The 27,587-nt window shown below is 44.6% G+C and overlaps 1 protein-coding gene across 5 annotated transcripts in view; it reads right to left on the reverse strand.

Annotated features, from left to right (window-relative positions):
• Nucleotides 1-27,587, reverse strand: part of NLGN1 (neuroligin 1) — a 759,716-nt gene that overhangs the window by 14,400 nt on the left and 717,729 nt on the right. For 3 of the 5 annotated variants that reach the window (XM_048506063.1, XM_048506065.1, XM_048506062.1), the window contains one exon: nucleotides 2,406-2,618. In XM_048506063.1, the coding sequence (XP_048362020.1) occupies nucleotides 2,406-2,618 (213 nt within the window). The remainder of the gene's footprint in view (nucleotides 1-2,405; nucleotides 2,619-27,587) is intronic. The other 2 variants (XM_048506066.1, XM_048506064.1) reach the window with 1 other exon arrangement.

Consider the following 27,587-nt stretch of genomic DNA (forward strand, 5'->3'; position numbering starts at 1 on the left):
TTGGTTTCATATACACTGGGAATGTAACTGATTCGCTTTCTTAAAAAGCACCCTCAGGAAAGAACAGGCCCAAAATATGAGGCAGCTTTATAAGTTCTTCTAGCCAAAGTTCCTCTAGCCAAAGTCTAGCAATCATGTGTTTTGCATCCAATTGCATGTGAGACAGAAAGGACACAAAATTGCCAACATTCATGTAAGGCCTGAAGATCTCCCAGAATTACAACTAATCTCTAGACTACAGTGAACAGTTCCCCAGGAAAAAAGGCTCCTTTGGAGGGGGAATATATGGCACTGTACCCCCCCCCACACACACACACACACATAGGTCCCTCTCTTCCCCAAACTCTGGCCATTTCGGCACGGCCAGATTTGCGGGGCAGCAGTGGCATGATTAATGCCGATGCCAGCCCTGGGGCCGTTTGCATGAATGGCCCCACGGGCTGCGCAACTGGCGGGCGTCCGTCGCTCTGAGGAGGCCAGGGGACATGCCCCCATGGCCAGCATGACGGTTGCAGCGATGGAGGCCAGGAGGCGTGTCCCCTGGCCTCTTCAAAGCGATGGATGCCCGGACAAGGTAGGAAGGTGTTTGGGGCCGGGGCAGGGAATACGCCGGCTTCCACCTGCTGCCATTCACTCAGCAATGGGTGGAAGCCGGCATATTCTGAAAACCTTGCTCCCTGAGCGAGGTTTGAATACATCGTTTGGGGAGGGAAAAAGCGGCGCTGCATTGTATTCGCAGCGCCGCCTGTGCGAAGCGTCCCCACCCAAACAATGTTTTACTGGGCCGGAATCGGTGCTTGTTGGCAAACCTAGAAAGTATTTGGGCTTTATAGATCTCCTCCTCCCAGTTTAGGTCAAGCTTTTAAAAATGGGATATGTTTGATGATGACTCTAGGCCATGTGGCGGAGGAAGAAGCAGGGGATAAAATCACTCCCCCTCTCACATCCAACTGTGGGTCTTGCAGACGAAGGAACAATTCTACCTCCCACACCTTGCCCACTGCAGGTCTCAATCCACATGGGTTCCACAACCAAAAAAAGACTACTGGGGGTAGGAAAATGCAAGAATCCACATCCCTTCTGTTGTCAGTGAGTTGGGTCTAAGCAACAGTTCAAAGCACAGAGAGAAATGGGGATACTATTAAATCTTATGGGCTTTCAGATACCTTATTTTGACCTTGTTGCCTTTTGCCATTGAATCAAAATCTCCTCCAAATACTTTGAAAATGATCATCTTTGTCTTAAATGGGGCAGGAGCATAAATGTAGCACACTTTGGATTACTGCCTTGGAAAGGAACGGTTGTACCCCCCCCCCCCCAATTCTGTTTAACTGGGGTCCAATTGATCCCAATTCCATAGGCTTCAACACAGAGAAAGAGAACAACTAACACTATTACTGTAGGGGAACACCAGTGACATGTTTATGTCAGAAGTGCAGGAAGTGGCATTTTATTATTATTATTATTATTTAATTTGTTTAATATCACAGCTGCCAGTTCTTTAGTAGGTTGTCAGCCTTTCATTACAATTAGAAGCTCTCCCAGAGGCCTAGGACATTGTAATGCATCGGGGTAGTATTTATGCTGATCCCAGCAGAGCTGCCTTTTGAATCTGACAGATGTTGATTTTGTGAATGTGAAGGTATTTCAAGTACAGCCAGAGTGTTTTTGGAATATATTATTATTTAATTTTGTTTAATATCACAGCTGCCAGTTCTTTAGCGGGTTGTTAGCCTCTCGTTACAATTTGAGCCTCACCCAGAGGCCTAGGAAGTTGTAATGTATCGGCGTAGTATTCGTGCAGATCCCAGTAGGGCTGCCTTCTGAATTTGACTGATGTTGATATTGTCAATTCGAAGATGTTTCAAGTGCTGCCCTAGCATTTTCAGAATGACACCCAGGGTGCCGATTATCACAGGGAAGACTTCAGCTGGATTGTGCCATAGTCGCTGTATCTATGGCCCCTTCCACACACGCAAAATAATGCGTTTTCAAACCACTTTCACAACTGTTTGCAAGTGGATTTTGCTATTCCGCACAGCTTCAAAGAGCAGTGAAAGCAGTTTGAAAGTGCATTATTCTGCATGTGCGGAATGAGCCTTAGTTTTCAAATTGTGGTATTTAGTGACCTTCTCAAGTTCTTTTTCAATGACCCTACTGTCACTGGGCTACTACAATTACAACTACTACAACTACAACTACTACAACTACAACTACTACTTTATTTTATTGAATTTATATCTTGTCCTCCCTGATTGAAACTGGGGAGGGCAGGTCATATTATTATTATTTCCTTTGGCATCCCTAGATGTGACAAGATACATATATACAAGAGCATCACATAGAAGTCATGGTGGTGGCATGCAGACACCAAAATCGTCAAAATTTGCAACCTGCAATAATACCTTTGGTTGAATTGCTCCAACGGTTACCTTCAGAATAATGGGACAAAGTCAAGAGATTGACACACGAACCGCCAGCGCCAGATCCGAAAACGGTGATTCTCAGCGGGTCACCACCAAAGAACCCAATGTTTTCACTAGTCCACCTCAAGGCCTGAATGAGATCAAGGAGGCCATAGTTCCCTTTGGCTGCTTGGTCCCCAGTGCTCAAGAAACCTGCAAGTTAAAGAGGAAACAGGGAAGAAAAAAGGAAAAAGGATTTAGGACTTGGCTTTCTTCCCCATCGCCGGATTATGCATGTTGTACGGTTATCATTTCGCTACTGCTTTCAAATGTAACGGGAGTTAAGTGCTATGTAAATACATTGTGTTCTTTATCCACTTGGCAACAATTTACAAGTGACTCATCATTCCCACTACAAATCCTTTGGTGTTTATTATAATAACGTTATGCATGACAAACGACGGCATGCATAATGCAGGCACTTTGAAGAATATAGGCTGTGTTTGGTATCAAATGGAATGTTAACTTCTCCCAGGATCTGTTTTGCAATTGGTTGCTGGGTTCCCATGTCCAACCTCATCAGGCCAAGCGGGATCACATGCAATGGACATTATGCATTGAGAGGAAGGGAAAATATGTCCAAGTCCTGGCAAATCATGACAACGACAGGGAGACGTTATTGGTTACAAAGGGATACCATATTCATGGATTCACAGACACAGCTATGTACACCATCCTTTGCCCTAAGCAATGTCCATATTTCCTGCAGATTTGCTCTTTTTGTATGAATACCCTGTGAGTCAAGAGACAGCCCCACTTGACAGGCAATCCAATCCAGAACTCTGGGAAGGCAGGGACGGTGATGCTGCTGCGCTACCCCACCGCCTCCAGGGGGCTTTTCAGTGGCATGAGGAACCATTGGAAAGTGGGCTACATGGCTTACGGCCATGCTGGCAGGGGCTGATGGGATTTGTAGTCCATGAACATCTGGAGAGCCACAGGTTCCAGACCCCTGGCTTATGCCATTCAAAAAAGTGGCACAAGTCGGAGCTCTGGGCTGCAGCTTAACTGGAAATAAAGTCAGGGTGGAAGCCGACTAGTGTTGGCGCTTAGCACCTTGTCCATCACATCTTGGAGGGCTGCCCACTGGCATATTTGTCCCTCCACTGGGGTAGGTGCCCAAGAGAGGGTAAATCCACTGGCATGGTCCTGTTCCACCTCCAGGAGTTGCTTCAGCCTCTGTCCATCTGGATTGAGCTGTAAGTTAGTGAGGCTTTGCATACTTGTCAGTTTACACAGCTACACAAATCTTAGTCAATATCTTTGTTAATCGTATTAAATCAGTTCATCAATTAAAATTCCAACAGTGCCTAGTAACCTGCCTCATATGAAGAAGGCAATTGTTTCTGAAGAAAAACCAGCTTTCTTCTCTGTTTTCAGATGCATGCCTACATCACAGCAAGAACCATCTCAGTAGAGGTATTCTTCCTTGTGTGAAAGTGAAGGAGCTATGCCTTTTCTAACAAGGTACCTGCTGCACAGAGTTGTAAGTATTTTACATTAAAAATAATTTACACATACACCAACTGCTTAATTAACAAGAGACACTTTTTAAATTTATCAATAATGATTGACAAATATTGTAGTGAATATATTATCGAAGACTTTCACGGCCAGATTCAACTGGTTGTGGTGGGTTTTCCGGGCTGTGTGGCCGTAGTCTGGTAGATCTGGTTCCTAATGTTTCGCCTGCATCTGTGGCTGGCATCTTCAGAGGTGTATCACAGAGGCAAGTCTGTTACAGACTTCCCTCTGTGATACACCTCTGAAGTCTCTGGCCACAGAGCAAAGGAACAAGATCTGTTCTGTCCACAACCAACTTCTAACAATTGTAATCGAATGTTTTGTTTCAAATAATGTCCTAGCTCCAGCCTCACTTAACAAAGTTGCATCTGTCATTGTGTGGACTTAGTAGTAATCCATGGGATACATTTTTCCTGTCTCCCAGAAATCAAGTCGGAAACTCACATGGTTTCTGGAAGGAAAAGGAGTAAGTGAAGGGAGGGCTCTCATAAACCAAGAGTTCTTGCGAGCTCAAACCATCACTATTCCAACAAGAAGAAAACATGGCCCCAGACTAGATTCCATTTCTTCATCACATTGGAGTTTCAGGGAATGATGGAAACTAATTTTGTAACTATTTTTTCATACTAAAAATGCAGTATAATGTTTGTATGAATTCCTAGGTGAACAGAGGACTGTGTCTTAACCTTTGGCAGAGAGAGGGACCACAGCTGAGTGGCAGATCATTCGCTTTCCACGCAGATCATTTCGCTTTCCATGCAGAAGGCCACAGGTTAAATAAGTGACATCTCCAGTAGAAAGCAAAAGGATGGAGAACTCTACACGAGACCTCCACTTGTAGAGTCACTGATAGTCCTAGCAGACAAGACTGACTTTGATGAACGATGGTTTATTCAATGTGAAATAGCCTCATGCATTTATGTACTGTAGTTGAACAATTCCACCTGATATGAACAAACTTTAAGAGTTGCAACTTAGGCTGAGAAAATTCAAATGTCAGTCTTTAATCTTCTAGAGATAATCAGTCAAAGCAGGAGACTGCTTAGGTTTTATCCCTGAATTTTCCCAGAGGGCAACAGTCTATGGATTTTTTTTTGAAGGCCAAAAATGCATGAACTTTTCATTAACTCAAAGAGGTGCTCCTGTTCGTTGCTCGGTTTAATTATACAAAATGGGGAAACTACCTTTCATAAGGAGGGGTGGACAACATTTCCATACACTCTTTAATCAAAAAGTAGATGGCTTATCTACAATGCCCTTTTCATAATGGGTGATCGCAATGGAATCTTATTAGCGATCCATAATAGACCGAAAAATGTGGGGCTAATTCTGCCTTTAGCCATCTGAAAGAAAATCTTGAATTACTCCCATAACTTTATGGCTGTGGTGACCACAGATGGATTCAGCTTCGTCTTTTTGGCTTACAGCCTACACGTGAGCAATAGTGCAAACCTATGTGGAGTTATTCCGATCTAACCTCATTGATTTCATCAGCCTTCAACTGGAGTAACTCTACACAGGATTGCGCTGTCTATATCTTTTGTAAAGTTATGGGAGGGGGGAGAGGTTAGAGATGGAAATATATATTTTCCAATCCATCTTGAGTTCATAAAAGCAGGCATTCACGTATGTATTCCTAATTGGATACCGCATCATGCACACAAATGAGGGATGAGCATGTGTCTCGCCAGACCCACAACCCCTTTCAAAAGCTGAAATCTGCTGTGCTGAGGCTAAATTCAGTCCCTGTTACCCTTTCAGTGGTGGGTCATATTGCTGGATGCTCCATTTCATACTGTCAGTTTGGAAACCTGGCCTACAAGTATTGTTGCATTGATGGAGTTATTTAAGAGAAGATGAAATATTCTCATGAAATATTCTTCAGGGAAATTCTTAATGGGCCACAAGGAACTGGAGCGTCCTGCAGGCAGAAGAGCGGAGGGTGCCTCAGCCAGGGGAAGGAGGGAAATTACAAAGCCGAGAAATGTTACCGAGAGTCTATGGGAGCAGCAGTGGCGTAGCAGGTTAAGAGCAGGTGCACTCTGATCTGGAGGAACCGGGTTTGATTCCCAGCTCTGCCGCTTGAGTTGTGGAGGCTTATCTGGGGAATTCAAATTAGCCTGTGCACTCCCACACACGCCAGCTTTTCGGAGCTCTCTCAGCCCCACCCACCTCACAGGGTGTTTGTTGTGAAGGGGGAAGGGCAAGGAGATAGAAAGCCCCTTTGAGTCTCATATAGGAGAGAAAGGGGGGATATAAATCCAAACTCCTCCTCCTCCTCCTCCTCCTCCTCCTCCTTCTTCTTTGTCTCCCAGTGCATAAAACTTGACATCTTTCAACATCTCCTAAGGAACCTTTCGCTCCCCCTGCTGTTTGCTTGCCACAGTCTCACCCAACTAACAGCAGTAGCTTCTGCTTTACCAAAAGCTGTGACTCATCTCTGAGGCCCGGGAGACTTGTCTCCCTCTCGTCTCCCTTCCATTCACCTTTTATTAGCAGCCTAACTGAGGGAAAGGGGCATGCATGTATTCTGCAGAACCAGCCAACTCTGCAGGGCAACTGAGCCTCCCCTTCCTCCTCCTGCCACCCCTTCTCTGCCCACTGCCTGGGCCACATGCCCCCTTCGCCCTTTGGATCTGTCCCTGTTCAGTAATGGGAAAAAGATGGTTGTTTTTCCTTTGCAGTGGCAAAGGCAAAATATCAGAAGAAAAATATTTCAGACTAATTTTTAAAAGGTTGGTTCTATTAATAACTACCCTGTTGCCATTTATCTGAACTAGTCTGCAGGAGTAACAACTTCAGACGCAAAACGGCAAACATACAATATATGTTTGCTGTGAATTGGCTGAAGCCCGTATCTACACAGATGGATGAAGGCCAACAGTAATTTTCATTAAGTGCAACATTTCTATTTCATTGTTCCAAAGTCATCATAGACTTGCCAGCATTACAGGCAGCTAACACCGCTGACTGATCATGGGTTTCTCATAGCTGGTCAGTCATATATACAAAGTCAAATAATTCTTCTGAATAGACAAAGCATTTTTATCCTTGTAGATCAGTGATGGCGAAACTTTTTGAGACCAAGTGCCCAAATTGCAACCCAAACCCCACTTATTTATCACAAAGTGCCAACACAGCAATTTAACGTGAATACTAAGAACATAAGAACATAAGAACAAGCCAGCTGGATCAGACCAGAGTCCATCTAGTCCAGCTCTCTGCTACTCGCAGTGGCCCACCAGGTGCCTTTGGGAGTTCACATGTAGGATGTGAAAGCAATGGCCTTCTGTGGCTGTTGCTCCCGAGCACCTGGACTGTTAAGGCATTTGCAATCTCAGATCAAAGAGGATCAAGATTGGTAGCCATAAATCGACTTCCTCCTCCGCCGTCTGTCCAAAGCCCTTTAAAGCTATCCAGGTTAGTGGCCATCACCACCTCCTGTGGCAGCATATTCCAAACACCAATCACACGTTGCGTGAAGAAGTGTTTCCTTTTATTAGTTCTAATTCTTCCCCCCAGCATTTTCAATGAATGCCCCCTGGTTCTAGTATTGTGAGAAAGAGAGAAAAATTTCTCTCTGTCAACATTTTCTACCCCATGCATAATTTTTTATGGAGCTTCAATCATATCCCCTCAGGCGTCTCCTCCAAACTAAAGAGGTCCCAAGCGCTGCAGCCTTCCCTCATACGGAATGTGCTGCAGCCCCTCAATCTTCCTTGTTGCCCTTCTCTGCACTTTCTATCTCTTCAATATCCTTTTTGAGATGTGGCGACCAGAACCTGAACACAGTACTCCAAGTCTTGGTCGCACCACAGCTTTATATAAAGGGCATGACAATCTTTGCAGTTTTATTCTCAATTCCTTTCCTAATTATCCCCAGCATAGAGTTTGCCTTTTTCACAGCTGCCATACATTGAGTTGACATTCCCATGGAACTATCAGCTAAGACGCCCAAGTCCCTTTCCTGGTCTGTGACTGATAGCACTGACCCCTGTAGCGTGTATGTGAAGTTTGGATTTTTTGCCCCTATGTGCATCACTTTGCATTTTGCTACATTGAACTGCATTTGCCATTTCTTAGTCCACTCGCCTAATTTATCAAGGTCGCTTGGAGCTCCCTCGCATCCTTGTGGTTCTCACCACCCTACATAATTTGTATCATCTGCAAACTTAGCCTGCAGCTACCCACCCTACTTCCAGGTCATTTATGAATAGGTTAAAGAGCACTTGGTCTATCTGAGGATCCTTGGGGACACCACTCCCTACATCTCTCCATTGTGAGAATTTCCCATTTACACCCACTCTTTGCTTCCTGTTTCTCAACCAGTTTTAATCCATAGGAGGACTTCCCTCTTATTCCTTCATTGCTGAGTTTTCTCCAATCGTCTCTCGCAAGGAACTTTGTCCAAAGCCTTTTGGAAATCCAAGTAGACAATGTCACTGGTTCCCCTTATCCACATGCCTGTTTACATCCTCAAAGAACTCTAGTAAGTTTGTAAAGACAGGATTTGCCTCTGCAAAGCCATGCTGACTCTTTCTCAGCAGGTCTTGCTTTTCTACATGTTTTATAATTTTATCTTTAATGACAGATTCTACTAATTTACCAGGAACAGATGTCAAACTGACTGGCCTGTAATTTCGGGTCCCCCTAGATCCTTTCTTAAAGATTGGTGTGACATTGGCCATCTTCCAGTCTTCGAGGGGATGGAGCCTGATTTCAGGGATAAGTTGCATATTAAAGTGAGAAGATCAGCAATTTCATGCTTGAGCTCTTTAAGAACTCTTGGGTGAATGCAATCTGGGCCAGGGGAGTTGGTAACATTTAGTTTATCAATGGCTGCCAGAACTTCTTCCTTGTCTACCACTATCTTTGTTAGTTCCTCGGCTAAGCCTCCTAAGAAGCTTGGTTCAGGTGCGGGAATTTTCCTCACCTCCTCTTGGGTGAAGACAGATGCAAAAGAATTCATTCAGCTTTTCCTTGCAATCTCCTGTCATCTTTTAGCACACCCTTTGTTCCTTTGTCATCTAACGGACCTACCGCTTCCCTTGCTGGCTTCCTGCTTTTGATGTACTTGAAGAACTGTTTGTTGCTGGTTTTGATGTTCACAGCCATGTGTTCCTCATAATCCTTTTGCCTCCCCTTACAGCTAACTTGCTACTCTTTTGCCACCATTTTGTGTTCTCTCTGGTATTCTTTATCCAGTTAAGTTGGACTTCCATTTTCTAAAAGACATCTTTTTTCCTAATAATTTCCTCAAGCGTCCTTGTTAACCATGGTGGCTTTCTTTTGGACTGAAGCTGCTGCACTTTCCTAACCTCGCGGAACACATTCCAGCTGAGCTTTTGTGACTGTGTTTTAAATAACCTCCAAGCATCTTGGACATTTTGACTCTCTTTGATTTTCCCTTTCAGCTTCCTGCGCACTATCCCCTCATCTTTGAGAAATTTCCCTTTCTGAAGGCAAATGTAACTACATTAGTAGTTGTCCTTGTTAAGCATGCAGAGATACTGAATCTGACAGCATTGTGGTGGCTGTTCCCTATCGGCTCAACAACACTGACTTCCCTTTTCAGGTCCTGGGTCCCACATAGAATTAGATCTAGGATCACATCTCCCCTGGTTGGTTCTACAACCATCTGCTCTAAGCCACAGTCATTTAGCATATCCAGGAATGTTCTCTCCTTACTATGACCTGAACATGCATTTTTCCAGTTTATATGGGGATAGTTAAATGCATTGACATTTTTTTTTTTGCTTTTGTTGGCCTCTCTAATTTCTTTTCCATCTCCAGAATCCTCTTGTCTTTGGTCAGAGGCGATAATATATTCCTAATGTTAAACTATGCTTCACCTGGTATTGATATCCACAGTGCTTCTGTAGAATCAGCTCCCCTGCATTGTCTATTTTATGTGACACTATGCTCTCTTTGATGTAGAGACCTCCACCCCCAATCGCCCTGTCCTATCAGCCATGTAGAGGCCTGCAACCTGGGATAACAGCATCCCACTGGTTCTCCTCATTCCACCATGTCTCTGTGATGCCCACTATATCAATGTCCTCCTTCAAAACTCTGTACTCCAGCTCCCCCATTTTAGGTCGAATGCTTCTACTATTAGCATAGAGACACTTGTATACTCTGTCTCTGTCCCTGTACAAGATTTATGTGTTTTGCCCTCTAGCCTTTTGTAGACACTATCACTTATCACATTGCTGTGCTCTTCACTTGTATGTGGTTGATTTAAAAAAACCTCCTTCTCTGTCTGCATCCCCATGGACTCTGTATTCCGAACCGAAGTCACCTCAGCTCCTGTCGGCTTTCCCCAGGGATCAGTTTAAAAGCTGTTCTGCCACCTTTTTAATGTTGAGCGCCAGCAGCCTGGTTCCTCTTTGGTTAAGATGAAGCCCGTCCCTTTTGTACAGGCCTGCCTTATCCCAAAAGGTTCCCCAGTTCCTGACAAATACTGAGGTTTTAGTTTAGAAAAAAACAGTTGGCTCCGAGGCATGCGTTACTCGGGAGTAAGCTTGGTGGTAGTCGGTGGCTTTGCTTTGAAACAACCGTGTAACTCTTCCAACAAGTGAATCATGACCCTAGGAGGGTTTACTCAGAAGCAAGCCCCATTGCCAGCAACCAAGCTTACTCCCAGGTAAAGGATCATGCTTTAGTTCTTCACATGAAAATCAGTGGGGTTTAACAGGGTTACCTATATTGCCTCCCCAAAATTAGGTCTTAGGTATCTAGCCCGGTGGCCCAGGCCAGCCTAGATGTGTATGTGTGTGTGTGGGGGGGAGGTTTCTGTTTGTGTGTGCCCACAGAGGGGGCTCTGAGTGCCACCTCGGGCACCTGTGCCATAGGTTCGCCACCACTGTTGTAGATAGTTCAAGGTGCTGAATACCATATCTCCTATAACTCATCCTTCATACAAACTACCTTTTCCTTTTTTTAAAAAAAAGAAGCTTCTCAAACATAAACAAATGGTTCCCTTTACAATTTAAAATTGGAGATGTCAGGCACAGCCTAGCTACCAGGTGGAGACTGGGGAGCAACCGTTGACAATGGCATGCCTTCACTTCTGGGAAAAATCTGAAATGACATCTTGGCTCTCTAGGAATAGCTAGGAAATCTATGGTAAAACCTCAGAGTTTGGGTGAGTCCTATAGAAGTGCATTTATTATTTTAAAAAATCAAGCATCTGTATCAGAATAACCTGAAATCACAGTTGTCTAAAGCAAAATGTCACCATATTATTCAATGTCTTCAACAAAATTTTTATCAAAGGATGTCTGAGCCTTCCAACTTAAGTGGCTCTTTTTCCAAAGCAGCAGCCATTTAACGGAAGAAGTTTCCTCAGGCGAGCAAAAGTCTTCAAACTTTAGTCAGTGAAATTGGAGGATAGCGACCCTTGTTTCTAATATGATTAAGAGCCCCATCGGGGGGGGGGGGCATGAAAGGGTTCCAGGGAGCTGTGTAGCCTTGCAGTGATGCATTTACCCTCCCCGAGGTACTTGCCTGGTAGAAGGCCAGATGTGCCATTGGCCAGCCACCCCACAGCTCCACAACTACAGAACCTGGAAGTTCAGGCTGCAGCAGGGCCATGCTGGTGTCCAGTTCAAATGTCAGCATGGGATGGGGTGATCTGGGGCATTCCCGAGGGTGGAACTGACTTTAGTTGGTTTCTTACTGGGACTGAGGGCTGGTAGTGCAGCCCACCAGTCCTCGCATATGTGCCTACCTTTCGGTGGCATATGTCCACTCAGCCCTATTGGGCTTTTCGGTGGTGGGGAGGGCCAGGGCTTTTCCCTGCTCCCTGCACTGCCGAAAAGCCTGTTTGGAAGCAGTGTGGCTGTGCTACATTGGCACTGTGGCTGACCACCTCTGGGTTCGCATGGAGCTGTGTGTCACCACAAAGTGTGTTGGATTGAATTCTATGGAGAACGTCCCTGGATGGGAAGGAATTTCTGACTACACAACCCAACTTTCTCAACTGTCCCCTCTCACTGCAGTCCAAAATGGTCTCTAACAACAGCTCCTATCCAAATGCATCCCTCTCCCCATGACCAGGTGAAGGTTAGCTTTTAAAAATAACTATATCACACTTAATCTGGCCCTCAGGCATAGTAGTGCTCCAATCAAGGTTGCTAAAAACAGTAGCTATTAAGGCAAGGGTCAAAGGAATGTTATGGCAAAGTACAGTGGCTGTGCATGCATGATTTATAAAGACATCAGAGTCAAAGTCACCAGCAACTGAAGCTCTTTACCCATAGCCCTTTAAAGACATCTGAAATCCTACTGATGATATTTTCAATATGGGGACTGCGAAGATAGATTCTGTTATTCCTCTACTCTCCCCTTCCATACCAAACAGAAAATTATTAAGACCTTTTTTGACAATACAATATATGCACATTCTCATCAGTTCTGCACATATTCAAGTAGGATGTAGGAAAAGCTATTCTGCATACCCCTGGAAACTCACATTACCCAGTAGAAAAAATTACGCTGTGTGGGATCCTATGACAGAGTTCAGGGAAGATGGATTGGGGGAGTATAATGCCATGGGGGGGGGGGGGTCAAAGATGTGGCTTGGGGGCTAGATCTGGCCCCTTGATATTATTTGGCCTGTGAGCCTGCTGAGAAACCCACCCCCCTGCTCCCGATTTGACCTGGATGTGTGGACTCACAAGCTGAGTCAATCCCAACTACACCAGTACTACTGATCTGGGTTGGCGAGTTTGCCGGGGGCTCACCAGCCAAGCCAACCTTTCTCCCTGCCGAGGGCCTGGTCAAACCAAGTCCATGTTTATGTCATATCTGACCATCATAACTAGTGCCATAGAGTCCAGCTTCCCAACTAGCCATTTTCTTCAGGGATACTGATCTCTGTCACTTGAAGATCTTTTGTAATCCCAAGAGATCTCCGGCCACTACCTATACTGCAGTGGCACTCAGGGAGGCCGATCTTCCCATCTCCCTCCTCCTCAGTTTGTTTCCCTTTTGCCCCCTGAAAAGTCAGGAGATCCTCAATGGGTATGAATTTACGATCGTTTTAATCTTGTTATTAGCTGCCCCGAGGCTGACCTTTGTCAGGGAGGAGGGGGATAAAAATCTAGTAAATAAAATAATAAAAAGCAGGAATAGCTGAATACTGTGGACAAGAAGAGCTCCACCCCAAATTGGAAGCCTAGTTGCAAACCAGAAGCAGAATTTTTTTCTCCACCATCCAGCCTACAGATGTCTGGCAATACTGGAGAAAACTGGAGGGAATTCAGACAAAAAATTTAACTGTATCTGGCTGCCAACGAGGCTGAAGAAAAACCTGATAAAGTAAAAAAAAATCATCCATATTGTTGATGGGAGAAGCAGCACCAGGGATTGATCACGATTTCTACTTTGCAGCAGGAGAACAGATGAAATTCAGTGTCATAAAGCAAACATCTGAAGAGCATTGTACCTCCAAAAAGAATGAGACGTTTCAAAGACTTAGGCTGATTCCGCATGGGCCAAAAACAGCAGTGTGAAACGGTGTGAAAACAGTATCAACCCAGTGGTGGGATCCAAAAATGTTAGTAACAGGTTCCCATGGTGGTGGGATTCAAACTGTGGCATAGCGCCAGTGGGGCTGGGCGGGGCACGACAGGGGTGTGGCTGGGCATTCCGGGGGCGGGACATTCCTGGGCGGGGCTGTGGCAAGGCCGCAGTTGCTGCGCCGGTCCTTGGGCGGGAAACGAATGCACGCAGGCGCAGGCTGCCACGCACGCCGGTGCACCTCCTGCTAGACTGCTTCAAGTTCTGTGCACTACTGCTGAGAGGAGGGGTGTAACTAAGGCAAAAATCACGGGGCAAAATCACCAATCAGTAACCCCCTCTCGGCACACACAAATAATTAGTAACCTACACTCGGGAACCTGTGAGAACCTGCTGGATCCCACCTCTGTATCAACCCTTTTACACCATTTTAAACCCTTTTATGCCATTTCCACACTGCTGTTTTTGGCCCATGTGGAATCAGCCATAGATTCTTTACACGCATGCAGAAAATGAATTTAAGTCTGGAGCAATTTGCCTAGAGACTCTCGGCTCAGATTAGACGCCGCTGGAGAAGAAACATGGAAAAGATCTGCAGTTTCTCCTTGCAGTTCGTAAGAACTCATCCATTAGCTTTGGTATATATTATCTGAATGATTGTTTTGATTTTTTTCAAAAAAATATCACCGAGGTATCGTAATCCTTCCAATTGCAGCTTTCGGCTTGGGAGCCTGACATGAGTGAAATGTGATATAGAGTATGATTAATTTCAAACAGCTCATTTGCTTTTGCTATGGGCATCTTTTCTGCACTTAGATCAACTCTCCAGTCAGAGTTTAGAAGGTGGGCAGCCCATCTGTGAACATTAAGGCGCATATTATATTCATGAAGTAGAAGGCAGCGCCTGACTGGGCTGACCAGGGCATTTCAGAAATACTATTCAGCATGTCCTTAATATATTCCATTAGGGATGAAACCATTGCGACATATCAGCATATTGAAGGAAAACAGGAGAGCATCAAAGATCATTTGCTCCTTCACAATGAGGGCTGTTGAATACATCATCCACCTGGCTTTGAAGTATGCGTCTCGCAAAGCCTGCCAAATTCCTTTCCTTCACCGCGTCTGGAACACCTTGAAGAAATCACTAAGGCAAGATCCAGACAATGTTTTTTGAAGAGTTGAAAGTGCTGCAGAATACCCATGAATGTCTAATCATACAGCCGAAAGTAAAATAAGAGAAATAAAATAAACTTTCCATGCAGGCATTACCATCGTTACAAGAGGCCCCACTATAAGAAATGGACACTGAAAGGAAGTAGAAAGCAGTTCTCTTCCAAAACGTGGAGCCATGGTAAGTTGGGTAGCCATGGTAATTTGTAGCCGCAAAATATGACTGGAGTCCAGTCATAGCTAGAGCTAGATTGGCTCTGGTCCGATCCAGCAGGCTCTTTCTTATGTTCTTATGTTTAGTTGAAGAAGCTCAGATCATCTGCTGAAGATCCTTGAAAGCTACCCTCACATAAAGAGCTGCCCTAACACAAAGTGGACCAAAGTGAGTTTGATAGGCCAGTGGTCTGACTCAATGCAAGGTGGGCTTACATGACCAGCTGACTTCCATCATGAAAACAAGGACCTGAGAAATGGAATGCAGACGTTCTTTGTTGGAATCCCTAAAAATATATATATTATGAATTTCTTCTGGGGGGGGGGGTGTCTTCTGCTTCATCCTTTTTCTATTTGCGGAGGATGGCAGGACTAGCACACTGGGGCATTTAAAATAAAGACAGAAGTATCTCTTTGAGAAATTCGGCTATGCTATTTTTATTTTATTTTTGTGCCTGTGCAGCAAAGAGGTGTAATTACATTCTTTCCAGCCCATCGGCAGAGGCCAGCTGTCCCAAGGCAACTGACATCAGTTTCAAAGCGATATCGATCTGGTTTGCTCCGGCTGTAGAGCAACCTCATACAAACAACCTTGCCTTCTTTAACACAGCCCAGCTTCCCTTCCCAGAGGACCTGTGGCGCTGCTTTCCGTACAAGCAGTCACTCTTTCCCCGAGTGCCTTCCACAAGCTGTTTGGGGCGAGAGATCCTCCCCTTACAAAAATGGGGAGAAGCAAAAATGGAAATAGATGTTTCTATGTTTGGGATCAGAGAGCAGAAGCAAGCTGGCATTTGAAGCCTACCCCTTTCCTAATATCCCGCAGTAAGTAACAATAGATTAATAACATAGATGCTGTTTAAATTAGAAGGAACGGTATGTTACACAACAGAAATATGTAGCAAAACATCAGTGGTTGCGTGAAAAGGGCCATTTAGAGGGATAGGAACAAAATGACAGCTTCAGTCTTCCAACACTAGATCCCCCCTAAAGTTTACTTTATTTATTTATGGATTTATTTAATTCAGCTTTTACTCCACGCCTTTCCCTGCCAAGCAGGGCTTGGGGCAGCTTCAAGCAGTTAAAATATACAGTAATAAAACAAGCACATTACAGCATTCTCAGTCTAATTTTATAAGATAAGAACATAAGAACATAAGAACCAGCCTGCTGGATCAGACCAGAGTCCATCTAGTCCAGCACTCTGCTACTCACAGTGGCCCACCAGGTGCCTTTTGGAGCTCACGTGCAGGAGGTGAAAGCAATGGCCTTCTGCGGCTGCTGCTCCTGAGCACCCGGTCTGCTAAGGCATTTGCAATCTGAGATCAAGGAGGATCAAGATTGGTAGCCAGAGTGGGGCGGGCAGGCTGGCTGGCAGGCCAGCAGGCCGGGCCGCTGCCCGACACCCCAGGGAGTGGGGTTGGGTCGGGCCGATAGGCGGCCGAGGGCTTAGCCGGTGCCCGACACCCCAGCAAGCACGGGAGGAGGACGGGCTGTTAGGCGGCCTTGGGGCTTAGCCGGTGCCCGTCTCCTCAGCATGGGCGGGAAGGGTGGAAGCAAGCAGGAGTGTTATCTCTGGGGCTTCCCTTCCCGCCAGTTTCCCAATGGAGATTGGGATGTGATGTGCGATCCGTTTGCCGCCCAGCTCTCATGTATATAGTTCATGTTGTTATGTTATTGATTATTAATAAACGGGCTGCGGCCCATTCCTTTCCAGCATGTCGTTGTTGTGGGTTTATTGAGCGAAGTAAGTCTCACCATCTGCAGCAATATTAAATAAGATGTTTATAACTGAATGTTAGAATGTATATTTGCCAACAATTTTTTTTTAGAAAACTATGACAGTATTTACATATCAATGATTTTTCTTCGTAATAAACCCTATTTTTCGGTGTGTTTCTATGTTTAAAAAATTGTAAAATATATCGCACATTGTATGATTTTAGAAAGCATCGTTTGGCTTAATTATAATAGCTCTCTTAGAGCTTAGAACTGTAACTAAGATATGATCTGTTTTTCTACCGTTGTGTTTTTGTTTTTATTGTTTCTTTAATTTTTTTGTTATTGTCAAAAAATAAAATTTCTTCTTTTTTTTAAAAAAAGGATGAAAATTCCAACTTCACAAGCTCAGTTCTGGTGGTGAATTTTGTGGGTTCAAGCCAACATTTCCTTAATGCTCACAGCATAATATTTTGACAAAAGAAACATGAAGATCTCCTGGGTAGTCACAACAGTCAGAACTATGTTTGCTTACGACTGATGGGTGATATTGGCTGGCAACCATGCCATCACCAGATAAGTGACATAACTTTGCTTCATCAACCTTGGGCAGCAAACACTGTCAAGTCGTCTCTGCCGATGACCAATCTTTCTTCCATTGAAGTCCTGTAGGATTTCCCTCAGGAGGAATACTGCTGGGAAAATGCCACGTTGTGATGGAAAATGGATATAAATTCTGCAGCAACTGTTGCTGTGCCTGATACTATGCTTTGCTTTTTACTGCCTTATTTGTGGGTTTTGTGACAAAAAAATGTGGGTTTGTTATTGTGCCATAATTGTTTTCATACATACTTCCCCGTGGGGAAAAAAAATCCCAAAACACTGCTGCGGAGAATGTAAAAGAAACAACAACAGCTACTGATTTTCTTATATTGTTGGAATGAAAATTCAGAATTGAATTAAGTAATGTTACAAATCCATCGTCACAGACTTACTGATGCAGAATCTCTCTCTTGTCCCATCAGTAGCCTGATGTGTGATCTGGTTTTACTATTTGTATTCTGTTGTTATTCATTGCCCAATAGGACCAGAGAACTCACATCGCGCTTAATGATAGACAAACAGTTTTGTTTGCCAAAGAAACTGCAGAATGTGAAGGGCAAATCAACAACACATTTCAGTAAGCAGCACCTGATGGAAAAGAAAAGGGGAACTGGTTTTTCCATGATTAGCAACTCACAGGACATTGATTTAAAATTGGATTCTGTAAAGTTCTGGAAATTAGAACCAAAGGACATATGATGCTAAGGGAGCCCTAGTATCATTGCTGAAGAGTCAGAATGGTGTAGTGTTTAAGAGCAGGTGTCTTCTAATCTGGAGAACCGGTTAGTTCCCACTAGTCCACATGAACAGTGGACTCTTATCTGGTGGACTGGATTTGTTTCCTCGCTCCTCCACATGAAGCCTGCTGGGTGATCTTGGGCTAGTTGCCATTCTCTCTGAACTCTCTCAGCTCCACCTACATCACAAGGTGTCTGCTGTAGGGAGAGGAAGGGAAAATAATTTTTAAAGCCACCTTGAGTCTCCTTACAGAAGAGAAAACTGGTGTAGAAATCCAAACTTTTCTTCTTAAACAAGGCCATTCTTCACCATCTTAGCCTCACTCACTAGTTCTATCATGCTCCTGTCAATATTACCCTGAATGTCTACACAATTGTCCCTTTGGACTGATTTGTCCTGAACTTCTCAGCTCTTGTTGGCTTTCCCCCAGGCATTAGGTTTTTTTTAAAAAAAAATGGGTGTTGAACTTTTAGGGTCAAATTATGTTATACTAATGATAGAACTTCCTCTATAAATATTATTATGTGTAAGGAACAGCCTGGACAAGCCTGATCTTTTCAGAGCTTCACTGCTAAGCAGGGGCCAGCCCTGATCCATACTTGGACGGAAGACCACCAAGGAAGACTCTGTGATACAGAAGAAAGAGATGGCCAACCACAGGGTAGAGGCTGTAACTCAGTGCTAGAGCATCTGCTTGACACTAAGAAGGTCCCACACTCAATTCCCAGCATTTCCAGTTAAAAGGACCAGGCATGAAATGATGTGAAAGATCTGCTTGAGTAGACCATACTGAAGTACTGACAATACTGAATACATGTGTTCAAGTATTCACCTCTGCTCATCTCTTCTCTTGAAAACCCCATGGTCCTCAGGGCCCCGTGAGTCCCTTGCAACTTGACAACGTGCTATTAATATTTCATTTTGTCCTCCAGGAACAGCCAACTGGGACCCCAATATAGACTGGAAATATCCAACCAGGTATCAAGAAAGATGCAGACAAGCTGGAACAGGTCCAGAGGAGGGTGACCAAAATGGAAAAATGTTCGGATCCCATGCCCTGTGAGGAGCAGCGCAGGGAGCTAGGTATGCTTCTTCTGTGAAAGAGAAGGTTAAGGGGTGATATGATAGCCATGTTTAAATATTTAAAGGGATGTCATGTTGAAGATGGAGCAAGCTCCTTTTCTGCTGCTCCAGAAAATGGAGTAATGGATTCAAAGCACAGGAAAAGAAATTCCACCTAAAGATCAGGAAGAACTTCCTGACAGGGCTGTTTGACAGTGGAATACACTGCCTTGGAGTATGGTGGAGTCTCCTTCTTTGGAGGCTAGATGGTCATCTGTTGGGAGTGCTTTTATTGTGTGTTCCTGAATGGCAGGGCGTTGGGCTGGATGGTCCTTGTGGTCTCTTCCAACGCTATGGTTCTACCTTTAGCTTGGTTCTGTGCCTGAACCCAACACCATGGTTTGTGCATAATCCCCTGGTTAAGCTTGTTGCCAACCAGGGCAGAAATGAGCATTGAACGCAACATCTTTTGCTTTGTGTTTAGTACTAGCTTCTAAATGCTAATCTTTGTGCTAGAGAAGATTGCAAATAAAAATTCATGCCTGCATTCCCAACTGTATTCTTGGATATACACAATTCACCTTGACCTGTGTGTTTTTCTCCGCGCCTTCCGGATTATATTGTGCTATAATGAATAAATATATAGTAACTTTTCTTTATTTTGCTGAATAAACTCTTTAGAGAGAATCCATGATAATATTTCCATCTCTGTGGATTAAGAGTGCGAGTTCTCCCACTTTGTCTTTTATCAAAAATCTTGCCTTGCTGGCAGTTGCTCTGCTTATGGCTATTTCAGTTTTCACTTAAGAAGAACAAGAATCGCTTTTCATAAAGTGAGAGAGCAGATAAAGCACTGATTCAATTTCAGCGGCTCTCGTTTTAAGCACAACGTAAGCCAAGGTGAAGTAGACATGAACATCAATGCAAAAAAAAGAAAGAAAGAACATAAGGCAGCATTGATGCTCCATAGCATCATGTAGATAATTCTCAACTTGGACCTTTACTGCATGCACAACTTCCCACAGATTTTCCCACCAGTCAAACCTTGGCCCCTTCCGCACACACAGAATAATGCATTTTCAAACTACTTTCACAACTGTTTGCAAGTGGATTTTGCTATTCTGCACAGCTTCAAAGAGCATTGAAAGCAGTTTGAAAGTGCATTATTTTGCATGTGCGGAATGAGCCCTTGTGTCTTGGGAACGTTTGCTTTTAAATTTTTCCACAACACCTCCTTTCCCCAGTCATTTTGGGCTCCCCCCCCCCCGTTTCTTCAATTGCCTTTATTCCACATGCTACTGCTGAAAACATATTATTTCTGATGGTGGGGAGGTCATTTGTGATGCAGAAGAACAACCCTCTCCCCCCCCACTTTTGTGCAGGCATTCTACAGTTACATTTTGAAGCGACAGTTCAACCATGTCCCAACCTCTATTTCTTCTATTGAGATCCATCAACCCAAAATAGGAGCCAAAACGACTCTGGAAGGAAGCACAGAAACATGTAGTCCACCCTCCCACACGCAAAGAGCCACATTTTCTGGCGAAATTTGATCTGCAGTGATGAATGATCATTGCTGCAGTAGTTCTCGATCACATGCAACAGTTACTCCTAGTACTCTTTTCCATCAGCATATCAGCCTTCAATTGCTGATGCAATTGCCCCCCCCCTCTTCAAAATTGCTCTCTGCCTTAGTGTCACATCACTAGTTCAACATTTAGTTGACAACACTGATCCAATCCACCCTGCTTCTTTGTATCTCGGCCTGAAAGTTAATATTCACGAATTTTATGTGAAATTGACAAAGCCGGTCCAATCAGCCCTGCTTCCTCCTGTCTCTGCCTCATTAATTTGCTGTGAAAATGATTTTAAAAATCCTTTTGAAAATGAAGGCGGAGGAGACAATGTTACACAGAGCATGGATAAAGGCAGATATTTGGAGCAGAGAAATAAATACTGTTTCAACATGATCACATGCTCAAGGGAAGCTGGCTTGGAAATGAATTTTAAAAACTGCTATTAAAGTGTTCTGGAAAACAACAAAGGAAAAATGAAGGGGAAATGTTTCCAGAACCAAACGGAGGAGGTAAACGTGCAGAATTTAGAGAGCGGGGGGGGGGGGGGGGGAATGTAACATTTGGTGGCAAAGCAGACTGTCTCTCCATTTAATTTTTTTTGCAACTGTTTAAATAAATACAAGATGTCCGACAATACTCCCTCGTTCAGGAAGGAACGGAGAGGGGAAGAAAAAGCGTTCCAATTCCATTCCAGTTAATTGAGGTTCCAGTTGTTCCTGCCACATGGATGAAAATTTCACATTGGTGCACTTCAATTAAGGAATAATAAGAGTGCAAAGTAATTCATACTCATAGATTAGATGTCGTGTGTGAAAAATTACTGATTAACTCAAAGTGGGTCTCTGGAGTACCAGCAGAGCAATCAACGGTGTAATCCTAGACAGAGCAACATCTTCATAATCCCGCTGACTTCAGTGAATCCAACAGGGTATTAACACTGTTCAGGATTGCACTGTCAATGAGGATCTCAAGCTTTGCCATCTTTCCCCTTTCTCTTCTGTTTTCCTCTTTCCCCTTCTCCTCCTCTAAGTGTGTATTCTTATTTTTTTCTGTCAGTCATACCATGGTACTAAACTTAATGAAACACAGATCCTGCTGACGGAAAATTTTGACTGACAAACCAAAAGGGAAAGCGAGGCCTACTATTTCTTCTGGATTTCATCACAGTGTCTAATGATACCATTTGGTGTGAAATCCTGAAAGCTGTGACTCTTGGTCCTATCTGCCTGAGGTGTGACTCACACACTAAACAAAGTCCAGTTGTCATCCTCTTGACAACCCCTTGTTTTCTGAAGCAGGGACAGGGAAACAAATCTGGCCCATGGGATAAGAGTCCGCGGCTCATGCGGAAGAGTGGAGAATCAAACCTAGTTCTCCAGATTAGAGTCTACCTGCCCTTAACTACTACACTACGCTGCTCTCTCAAAGAAAAAACTCAGGTGGCAAAGGTACAAGGAGCAGCAGTGGCGTAGTGGTTAATAGCAGGTGTACTGCCACTAACCTGGATAGCTTTAAAAAGGGCTTAGACAGATTTATGGAGAAGTCGATGTATGGCTACCAATCTTGATCCTCTTTGATCTGAGATTGCAAATGCCTTAGCAGACCAGGTGCTCAGGAGCAGCAGCAGCAGAAGGCCATTGCTTTCACAACCTGCACATGAACTCCCAAAGGCACCTGGTGGGCCACTGTGAGTAGCAGAGTGCTGGACTAGATGGACTCTGGTCTGATCCAGCAGGCTAGTTCTTATGTTCTTACTCTAATCTGGAGGAACTGGGTTTGATTCCCCACCCTGCCTCTTGAGCTGTGGAGGCTTATCTGGGGAATTCAGATTAGCCTGTACACTCCAACACATGCCAGCTGGGTGACCTTGGGCTAGTCACAGCTCTTCGGAGCTCTCTTAGCCCCACACAGGGTGTTTGTTGTGAGGGGGGAAGGGAAAGGAGATTGTAAGCCCCTTTGAGTCTCCTACAGGAGAGAAAGGGGGGATATAAATCCAAAAACTCTTCTCTCTTCTTCTTCTTTAAATCACCTTGATTAGAGCAGAGGGGAAAAGCTTGGAGGCAGAATATTAGAATTGGTAGTGAGATAAGTATCTGATGTCCTGGGGAGGGGTCGGGGGTTTTGAACTCACGAATGAACTCAAGTTCAGCAATCTCCGCAGGAATCTCTGTAGCAAAGATGTTGGGAATGCAACCCGCAAAGATCATCCATCATATTTTCCACTGATGCAAATGAATCCTATTCCACTTAGGTCAGTGTCTTAAGCTGCTGCAGAGCTGTCCATAGGAAAGTCTCACGTTGTCCGTTTTATATCTATGTAATGCTTGAGGAGCAAGCAGAGCTGCAATATTCCAAACAAGAGCCAAAGGAAGAAAAATACCACTGGCTGCGTCAGCTTTGCTACACGAATACCACCGCAAAACTGATGTTCCAGGCAACTGCCAGTCCATGAGATGACCACAGGCTGCACTAATGGGCCACGTGTGGCCTTTGCAGAAAGCAAGAGAGGGAGGGGAGGAGAGGGTGTATGATTGCCATCACCGAAATGATTGCAGCTGCCCCTCTTTCTGGACAGATCTGTCCATTTCAAAGCTTTACGTTCAGAAGACGCATAAAATGAAAAGTGACCAGTGTCGTCCAGAGGAAAGAGGGAGCATTCACTGTAGCTGGTAGTTGAGTGTTGGCGGCCGCCGGCTCGATCAGAACCGGAGAGCTGGCAGCTCGCTCACTTAGCTCAATTTGCTCAGCCATGACAGATCAAAGACTACCAGTGGTTAGCAAATCATCCGGAGGTATCTCTTGCGTAGCCTTTTGCCCTGAACAAGACAACAACAGACCTCAAGCAGCCATGCCAGCACACTGCTGAAGCATCCCACGCACCACCCAGCATGCTACTGTACTAATATTTTCTACATGTGGGTGTCTTTTTCTTCCCTTTTTCACTTTAGCCACCTCTGCTGCTCTTGTTGGCTCTCTGCCTCTTTCTACCCAAGCTCCTGCTGTCAGAGGGTCACAAAGATGCAAGAGCCGTGAAAGAATCTTTGTAGCTTTTTTAAAAAAGGGTGGCAGCAACCACCCCAGATACCAACGTGGGACATGAGACAAGGAAAGAGAGGGAGTGCTCCCCATACAGTTAGTTTGGCCTGCTGTGACTCTTAGAAAGAATAAAAGACAATTAGAGTTTCTGTGTAAACTCTGCTAATAACAATGGGTGGCATAGAATCATAGAGTTGGAAGAGACCCCAAGGGCCATCAAGTCCAATCCCCTGCAATGCAGGAACACAGAATCAAAGCACTCCATCCAGCCTCTCTTTAAAAACCTCCAAAGAAGGAGACTCCACCACACTCTGAGGTAGTGCATTCCACTGTTGAACAGCCCTTACTATCAGGAAGTTTTTCCTGATGTTTAGGTGGAATCTCTTTTCTTTCACCTTGAACCCATCACTCCTGGTCCTAGTCTCTGGAGCAGCAGAAAACAAGCTTGCTGCCTCACCAACATGACATCCCTTCAAATATCTAAACATGGGTATCATGTCACCTCTTAACCTTCTCTTCACCAAACTAAACATCCCCAGCTCCCTAAGTCTCTCCTCATAGGGCACGGATTCCAGACCTTTTACCATTTTGGTTGCCCTCCTCTGGACCTGTTCCAGATTGTCAATATCTTTCTTGTATTGAAGTGCCCAGAATTGTACACAATATTCCAAGTGAGGTCCAACCAATGCAGAATAGAGAGGTACAGTTACAACCCTCAGTCTAGACACTATATTCCTATTGATACAGCCCAGAATTGCACTGGCAATGGTGACTTATTCTGGGGTCTTCACTGGCTCTAATTTTACATTAGAATCTCTTTGGTGGTGGGAGCTGCTGTCAAGCTGCAGGTGACTTTTGATGACTCCATAAGGTTGAATTCAGCTTTAAAAGACCTGAAAAATTTCAGGTTTTTAAAACCGAAAATGAAAAATACAAGCCATGCACAGTTGAATGTGGGGCTGGATGAGCTGATCATTTGGTAAATCCAAATGAAAAAAAACCCCAAAGAAAGCCATTTCAGCTTTTTTCCGGAGATGTTTGCCTCCCCAAAATGGGAGGGACTCTCCAGGAAAGGAAGGCTGCCTATGAAGATCAGGAACTGTGATCCATCCAGACAGCTGTCCCTGCTTGCAAAGCCAGTTTTGCAGGCCACCAGGAAAGCTATAAAAGCTGAAATTTGTGCTCTGCTAAATAGCCTGTTTTTTTTTGGGGGGGGGGGAGGCAAACTTCTCCAAGAAAAGCCAAAATCACTTTTTTCAACACACACACCCCTGGGATTTAGAAGGGGAAATTGGTGGGGGGAGAAGGGTTACACACAGGGCCTGCCCAGAGGTGGGATCCAGCAGGTTCTCACAGGTTCCCAAGAGCAGTTTACTAATTATTTGTATGTGCCGAGAGGGGGTTACTAATGGGTGATTTTGCCACGTGATTTTTGCCTTAGTTATGCCCCTCCTCTCAGCAGTAGCGCGCAGAACTTGAAGCAGTCTAGCAGGAGGTGCACCGGCGTGCGTGGCAGCCTGCGCCTGCGTGCATTCGTTTTCTGCCCAAGGACCGGCCCAGCGGCTGCGTCCTTGCCACAGCCCCACCCAGGGATGCCCCGCCCCCGGAATGCCCGGCCACGCCCCTGTCATGCCCCGCCCATCCCCATTGGCGCTATGCCACAGTTTGAACCCCACCACCATGGGAACCTGTTACTAAAAATTTTGGATCCCACCACTGGTTAAAACCCTCTCTTACCCATCACTTCCTGCTCGATTATCCAGTCTGGCCATTTTGCTTTGCAATGTGGAAGTGGCAGCCTTGCTTTCAAGGTTTGCATTGTAGGTTGGACGTCGTTCTCTTCCTAGTGTTCAACGAGGACTGACTTCTCCTCTCGCCACCTTTCCCCTTAGAAATGCTTCCATCTTGTTGGGAAAACAATCCCCATTTGCAATGTGCTGAAATGTGCTTCACGCATTGGATGAACCACTGGCCGACTTAATTTCACCCTGTTAACCAAATGCCCGAATACCGCAGGGCTAATGGAGCTTTTGCATTGGCAGGTGAGTGGAGGCAAAATTTCATCTGTGCTAATTTGGCCAGAACAGATGGTGCATGAATTAGAGTGCACAAGAGATGCTCAGCAGAACCTCTGTTTAATCTCTTTCACTATTATTTAGATTAATGATCAAGGCTTCATCTCTGTCCGACTTCCTGTAACTGAAGTGCACAATTCATTGCAACGAAGTAGAGGTCCTCCTGGAGAAATCTTAACTGCTTCATTGAAACAGAGGACAAAGCATCCGTCTGCCAGAAAGTTCCCTAGACCTGTCTGTGCCCCTCTAAATTGTGCAGCAGACAAGCTAAAGCAGACCATCTAAACTGCCGACACAAAACAACTGACACAGGCAGCTATGATCTGAACCAGGTGAGATGTTAGAGAATCTTGATCTCGCCTCCCTCTTCTCTAAACGTGGCTCAAGAGCAGATGGGAAGGTAGGATTTGGATCAGGACCACTGAAAGGGGACTCACCTTTCCCTCCTTTATCATGTTGAAAGGAGATGATTTGTTCCAGTGAGGAAGGCAACGACCTATCAGAAATCTTATGAAGAACCAATTTTGCAGCATGAAAACCCCTGTAAGGAAGATGAGTGCGCTTGGATCAGTTGAGAGCCAGCATGGCACCATAATGGTTAAGAGTAGTGGCCTCTAATCTGGAGGACCAGATTTGATTCTTCACTCGTCCACATGAGCTGCAGGCTCTAATTCGGAGTTTCGGGTGTGTTTTCCCCACTCCTCTGCAAGAAGCCTGCCGAGTGACCTTGAGTTGATTACTGTTCTCACATCACTCTCTCAGCCCCACCCCCCACAACTTACAATGTGTCTGTTGTGGTCAGGGGAAGGGAAGGTGATTGTAAGCCCCTTTGAGACTCCTAAAAATTAGAGAACAGTGGGATATAAAAACCAGTTCTTTCTTTCTTTCTTTCTTTCTTTCTTTCTTTCTTTCTTTCTTTCTTTCTTTCTTTCTTTCTTTCTTTCTTTCTTTCTTTTCTTCTTCTTCTTCTCCTCTTCCCTCCTCCTCCTCTTTAAATTGACCCCTCTTTTTTTTTTTAAAAAAAAGACTTGTGTATAGGAAAGTAGCATCCCAGGAAGCAGTTAAATAAATAATATTTGCCATCATGCTTTTTATACAAGGAAGATACATATACAGATTCCCTGCTCTGCCACAGATGCTCACTGGGTGTTCTTGGGCTAAACCTTTGGTCTCATCTTACCCTATTTCCGTGGTGGCGAACCTTTGGCACTCCAGATGTTATGGACTACAATTCCCATCAGCCCCTGCCAGCAGGGCCAACATCTGGAGTGCCAAAGGTTCGCCACCACGGCCCTATTTCAAACAATTTTTGCTAGGATGAAATGGAGGAAAGGAGAGCAATGGTTACCATAGTGGGCTCTATGGAGGAAAGTCAGAATAAAAAATGTACTAAATCCATGGTGGCAAACCTATGGCACTCTAGATGTTCATGAACTACAATTCCCATCAGCCTCTGGCAGTACATGAACATCTGGAGTGCCATAGGTTTGCCACCACTGTACTAAATGAACACCAATCCAGCATGAAAACTTGTCAATCATATGGCCAAATTCCTGTCCTGGAATATGGAGGCAAGACTCCAGAGGGATCAGCTCCACCCAGCCATCTCATTCCTTAGCTCATCACCCTTGGGGAAAGATGCAGGTTTCTGAAAGGGTTTAACATAATAGCAAATGGTCTTGATCTTGCTTTGGCACAACATGACCAAGAAAACCGAGAGAAGCTGAACTTCACTGAAGGTTGTGCAAAGTACTATCCCAATCCTTGGAACGTTATGCTCGCTTTCTGACAGTACTGTAAGTCACACCATGGGCAAGTGTTACATTCACAACAAATGTTGCTATGATACGCCGAGGGCTGAATCACACAGTTGGCATTTT

Source organism: Sphaerodactylus townsendi, linkage group LG08 (assembly GCF_021028975.2).
Source record: "Sphaerodactylus townsendi isolate TG3544 linkage group LG08, MPM_Stown_v2.3, whole genome shotgun sequence".
In the NCBI taxonomy this organism is placed as follows: domain Eukaryota; kingdom Metazoa; phylum Chordata; class Lepidosauria; order Squamata; family Sphaerodactylidae; genus Sphaerodactylus; species Sphaerodactylus townsendi.